Below are 6348 nucleotides of genomic sequence, written 5' to 3'. Positions count from 1 at the left end.
AAAGTCAAAGTCAAAGTCCCTCCACTCAGGTCCCCAGTACATCCATACACCTACCCAGCAGCAGCAGCCACCGCCGCCGCCGCCTTTGGTCCCCACATCCTTCCCCTCAGGTTCTCATCCAGATCCAAATCCAATACCCTCAACAAGCACTGATCCTCGGTCATCTGTATCCTTGGGTTCAACACCATCATCACCATCTCGGACTCCTTCTCCAACTCCATCCAAAAAAGGTATAGTACCTAAAAAAAAAAATGGAAACGGTACACTGAAATGTATGGAGCAAAATTAAATTTCTTGTAATATATGTATAATCTACTATTCTTCTTGTAATATATTCACAGAACATGAACACAGGAAAAACCTGTTTTTACTCTCATCAATGCACAAGCACCATCACCTCTACTGTTCCAATAAACCATCATACCACTCAAAAATACGCACAGACATGGAGAACAAAGGATACAGCATGACTGGGGATCAGTGCCGTGCCAAGATCAATAACCTTCTTACCACATACAAAAGAACAAAAGACCGGAGTCGACAAACAGGGACGGATCGAATCTCATGGGAATACTACGCGGTAAGAAGTGTATCTGCTTACTGATAGACAATTTAAACGTGTGCAAGACCTTCTATACAATTTAAAGCTTGCACTTAATTCACCTTTTATATTTCATCCATACTTCAGAATGTCATCTTATTTTCAGCCAAAACATTACTATGGTAACAAGAGCATACAGACACCACCAGCCTTAATACAAATATGCCTTCATGTGTCTGCAGGAAATGGATGACCTTTTTGGCTGTTCAGGTGTGGGGAGTGCACCAGAGGGCACGGTGCGCTCCACCACACTTTTCCCACAGCAGAGTGAGGAAGGGTCCAGGTCCCATGGTCCAGACACACAAGCTCCTTCAGACCGGCCTTCAAGCAGGAGAGCAGCCAGACAAGCCTCCCTCCTAAATCTCTATGAGGATCATGCAGAGCGGAGGAGCAGTGTGCTGGAGGCAATTGCACGGCCTGATCTGGAGAGGAAGGAGAGAAGGCAGAGGGTTTTTGAGAAAAAGGTCTTGGCAACACTGACAGAAATCAGTCAACGCCTTGGCCAAATTGCTGAGACGCAGCAACAACTTGTGAATGTATTAAATAAATGAGTTTGGAACAATTTCTGCCTTCTGTTGTCTTTGGGTAGGCCAGGGGTGTGCAACCTTTTTAGCCAATGAAGTGACCATTTCAGAATTTCGAAGCAGGTGTGCTGTTGGAATGCAAGGTTTTCAATGGGTTTTCTGAACTTTTAATTCCATTGGTTTGTGTGGTAGAAAAGCCAAAATGTCTGATTAAGACAAAACCTTCTTGAAACTGGATATTTGCAATCCGGCTTTCCATGTTTCAAGAGAAACGCCAAAGCTTGCATCAGTCCTAAGGTTTTTAGAAGTTACAGTTGGCTGGCTTTCCATTCTTGGACAATTTACTTGATCCCTGAATCCTTTACTTATTTATAGCACAATTATATGGTAGGGGCAAATATGTTAGGGGAAAAAAAGCACATTGTGCTTCTCTAAATTGGCCCAATTATTTGGCTTCTGAATGGTCTCCCTGTATTTCACCGTATAAGCGCATATATGACAATTATGCAGAAATGTATCTATCTATACAGCAAGAAGCGTGTGTGTCTGTGGCGCGCATATCGCTCTGACTGTCAGATCGACCTAAGCTTTCGGATATGGCTTGCACATGCCACGATGGTGTGCATCCTTGATTTCGAAGTTTTTTGGATTATTTCTAATTTTTGGATAAATTTTCATATGACGGCCATGCCCTAGTATTAATGACAAAGTTCAATATAAGTTTAGTCACTTCGAGAGTGTTATTACTAAGCAGCCTTTACTAAAGGACTTTCAAATTGGCCATTGATAGTCTTCTTTTCCTTTAGTCTTTATCGTCATCAAACATTACCAAAGCACTATGCATTACTCAAGCGAAATAACTGTAGTTCTTACATGCCTACATGAATTAAGACAAATCATTTGTGTCACGTTGTTTATATGGTCAAACAGCAGAACAGATCTCCATTATGCTACTCACATAACTCAATCTGTACAAAAATAACAGAAAAAGGACAGGTTACCATTGACAACATCAAATGTCCAAACCAGTCAATCAGTGCATTTGTCGCTATATGCCACCAAACATTCCAAACAAACTATATATTATACAAGCATCACTGGAGTTGATTGCCTGCTGGTGTTATGCTTCTCTCTGCATTATCTCTCTCCATGCATTCATACCGATGCATGAACGACCAGAACTGAACCTCACTAAGTCAATATAGAAAGAAAGCTCTTCAAGAACAAATTAAAGAACGGTATTAACCGGTTACCATTATTTTAGAGAAACAATTATGTTCGGAACATACAAAAAGATAAAGTTTCTGGTTTCGAGCAAAACATCAAAAGTTTGTGGCTTTCGTTTCCGTTCCGTGAATGGGTTCAAACCGTGATTTGAAGAAGATTAAAAAATAAAACAAGACAATAAATAAATATCAAATAGGACGGCCCGTGGCCCCCTTGGAACACAAATACAGCCAACAATGGACTACTGCAAAATGAAAAGGGGTACAAAAAAATGAAGGAAATTAAATTTTCACAACAGGCTACATATGGCATCCCTCTGCATGGATGCCTCTTCATTGGGCCTGGGACCTCTAGGATGGGGGTCATCATCCATGACCTCTTGTATATCACCCAAATACTGGTCTTCAGGATCATGGCCAAGATTGTACAAAATACAACAAGCAGACACAGCTGAGCTGATCCGCTCTACTGTGCCCATCTGCATGTATCTTAGTCTCCTGAACTTCCCTTTGAGGATGCCGAAGGTGTGCTCAATGACCACTCGTGCAGAACTGAGCCGCTGATTAAAACGCCTCTGCCTAGCAGTCAGATGCCCATTGTCACGATACGGCTTCATCAGCTGAGGCAGAAGCGGGTACGCAGAGTCGCCGATGATAAACATCCCCTCTGGAAAGAGGGTTTGTGGGGCTCTTTGGAGTGTTTCTGCAACCGCAGTCTGACGAAATGCCCTAGAATCGTGCCAGCTGCCAGGGTGGCCCACACTAATGTGGCACAAACGCCTCCTGCTGTCGCAGAACGCAGTTAAAATTACTGAATAAAACCGTTTCCGGTTAAGATAGGCTATTGGATTTAGGAAATGTGGTTTTTGGATTGGGATGTGGCACCCGTCAACCGCGCACACTGCTCCGGGGAATCCCGCCTGCGCAAAGCCCAATTCACTTCGCCGGAGGGCTTCCCCCATTGGCCAGCTGATAACATGTGCAAAGTGATTGTTAATCAAGATACAGAAATTATGAAGATGTGTCATCAACATGGATTTAGTGATGTTGAAGCGGTCTGCCACACCCCTGTAAGACTCCTGGTTGGCAAGAGTCCACAGACAGGCCAGCACACTGTCTCTGATGGGGATTTTGGTGTGTTGGGGATTTTGGTAATGAGGGCCAAGAGTTAGAATAATGTCCTGGATAAGACACAAAAAGGTAATTAATCCAAGGAAACTGGTTAGAATAGATTCATGTACACTCCACATCACATACTTACCTCCACTTGTGTTGTAGTAAGCCTGAAATGGGCACGAAACTCTGACGGGCTGTAGAAGGGGACCACAGCCTGGATGTATCCTAACACAATTAGGAACGATCCTTTAAAAAGGGCCATGAGAATTGTTTGGTATTTCAGTGTGTGGCCAAAAAAAGGTGAATTCTCTAATAGTAAACTATGATTCACAACAGATTGCTGGCAAATCCTAATTAAACCTTAATAGCGAAATCATGCAGCACATAAATGACTAATGAAAAATCAACCATCATGAAGCACAGGATTGAATATTATTGAGGCCTCACATATATAACAAAAATCCTTGAGGGACGAAAATATTAACTTAGTCAAGACATGACTAGACATTACATGTCATAACATATTGTTCCTATTCAATTGTTTTTATTCAAACCTAGGCCTATGTCACAACATACATGCATTCATACATACACACTATCTGGCCATAAACTAAAATTACTAAAGTTCAGCCAGCTTCACAGACTGTCTGAACTGTGTATCCTGGAAGGAAATTATGATGTAACATTTAACATTTTGTTTAGGCACAAGAATGGCCAAACATTCATATGAGAAGGATTCCTGTGCAAAATTCCATTACATGTGCTAGACTGCTAGTGATTAGTAGTGTGTAATGATTCAAATGTTTGGTATAGCCTACTTACCAGGCTAGGCCTACTTGACCTGAGCGGTTAATATTTCTATTCATTCAAACAGAAACAAATGAAAATAATGCTTTCTCTGTGAGCTACACTTAAGTACTGCACTGCATATGTCCAACATACAACAACATTACACATGAAAACATAGGAATAGTTTCAAATATTATTATTATTTATTGGGTTATTACAATCCATGCATGTCAATTGAGGGTTCATAACATGCACTTGAAATGCCATACATAGCAGTGAGTTGCACATGATAACTTTCATGACTACAAAAGCAATTCTGATGGTAGCTTTCATTGGGCTACTACAACAATAGCTTACTCATCACGCACGCACCAACACGCACACGCCAGGACTCGAAACCACGTAACCACACTCCACCGCGGTGGACTAGTCGAGCGCGCTAGCCAGTGAGCCATAAACCCCGACAATCAAACTTCAGACCAGCGCTAATTTTACTGCATTGGGGAGTGCGATTACTTAAGCTAACGTTTTATTGAACAGATAGGTTAGCTGGCATCTGTCAAGCCTACACTAAATTATGCACCAGCGATATGGTGTGTGTGGTGTCGGGACAACATTACACTTTTCTCCACATAGCCAAGCCTTATGCATGCAGAAAATTCCTCACCTTTGCTCCTCGATCTCCATCAACAAGGGGAGTTCCAATGCGTCGATTTCGTCCGCGAAGATGAAAGCCAGCGCCACTCGGTAGGCCATAGTCTTCGTGCAAAGTCCGTAAAGTTTCCCCTGGCTCGACAGTTTTTGTTATGTATGGAATTATTAATAAAGTTTAAATAAAAAAAAATAAAAAAAAGTCTGTGAAGTGCACCTGTGTCCAATGAATGGGCGCGTTTGGGATCGCATGCATTCGCGCCGATGCATGCACGAGACTTGAGAGGATCCGCCAGAACTCGTCATAAACACGCCAAGTTCCCACTACGTCAAGTCGGACACAGGTGCACTTCACGGACTTTTTTTTTTTTTTTTTTTTAATTTAAACTTTATTAATAATTGTATACATAACAAAAACTATGGCGCCAGGGGAAACTTCACGGACTTTGCACAAAGAATATGGCCTGCCCAGTGGCGCTGGCTTTCTTCGTCGCTGACGAACTCGAGCCGAGGCATTTGAAGTCCCGTTGTTGACGGAGGCTGAGGAATTTTCTCACGTGGGAAATACCACGTGATAATTCTAACCAACTAGGGCAACGTTGAGGGGAGTGTCTTATGTCCGCACTTATTTCAGACCATCTGCCGAGAAAAGCATGCGAAGGGAGGTACCTGGAGATACCGTGAGTTTTTAAAGTCATGTGACATGTCGCAAAGGGAAGTTATCACCAGCATTTGTGACGTTTTTTTCCCAGAATGCCTTGTTTTGCGAGGCAAATGCATGCGCATGCTTGATTCGAAACAAGCCTATTGTCTATGTGAAAAGCCGTGCAATGCATTCTGGTAGCGTCGCGGCGAAAGTCGAGAGACGGCGCGCGAGTTGGCCGCTCCTCATTTGCCTAAAGTATAAATCGAATCTACTTTATGCTAATCAGAGGCGCCGGGCTCGACTCGCCGCCTCGGGAACGCTCGCCAACGCTCGCAGAAATCTGTTGTTTGAAGGAGAGCGCCTGTCAATCATCCTCTAGTGGCAGCCGACCAAGCGTGCAATACTGGGAAGCAAAAAGACTGCCGGATGGTTCAGTCGATAAGACCAAAGTCATCTGCGCGTACTGTGGATATGAAATGAGCTACCATAGAAGTACGTCCAGTCTGAGATATCACTTGCAAGCCAATGCACTTATATCCTACCCCCAAAAATACAAGTAAATACTAGTATTTTAAACTTGTGATTAATCGTGATTAATCACAACCTGTTATTGTGATTAACTCGATTACATTTTTTAATCGTTTGACAGCACTAATATATATATATCATATTGTAAGGAGACTGGATGTTCCCACCTCGTTGGTCTGCTCTCTCCACCAGTGGTCCACATGGCTACTTAATATTCATAATAATCACATGAATTTTAAGGACCTATGTGGACCCAGCTGAGTGTAC

The 6348-nt window shown here is 42.6% G+C and overlaps 1 protein-coding gene across 1 annotated transcript; it reads right to left on the bottom strand.

The window, feature by feature from the left end:
- Positions 1-769: 769 nt before the first annotated feature.
- LOC311031488 (putative nuclease HARBI1) lies at positions 770-5012 on the bottom strand (the record flags this gene model as incomplete). The annotated part of the gene is made up of 5 exons (XM_084037793.1): positions 770-1023; positions 2656-3532; positions 3613-3692; positions 4304-4308; positions 4924-5012. The coding sequence occupies 5 exons, from the start codon at positions 5010-5012 to the stop codon at positions 770-772; spliced, it is 1305 nt and encodes a 434-aa protein (XP_083893919.1).
- Between the last annotated feature and the right edge of the window lie 1336 nt (positions 5013-6348).

Source organism: Eutrigla gurnardus (genome assembly GCF_963514095.1).
Source record: "Eutrigla gurnardus genome assembly, chromosome: 20".
In the NCBI taxonomy this organism is placed as follows: Eukaryota; Metazoa; Chordata; class Actinopteri; order Perciformes; family Triglidae; genus Eutrigla; species Eutrigla gurnardus.
Note: the sequence above shows the minus strand (reverse complement) of the source record. Positions and strands in the feature narration are given on the sequence as shown.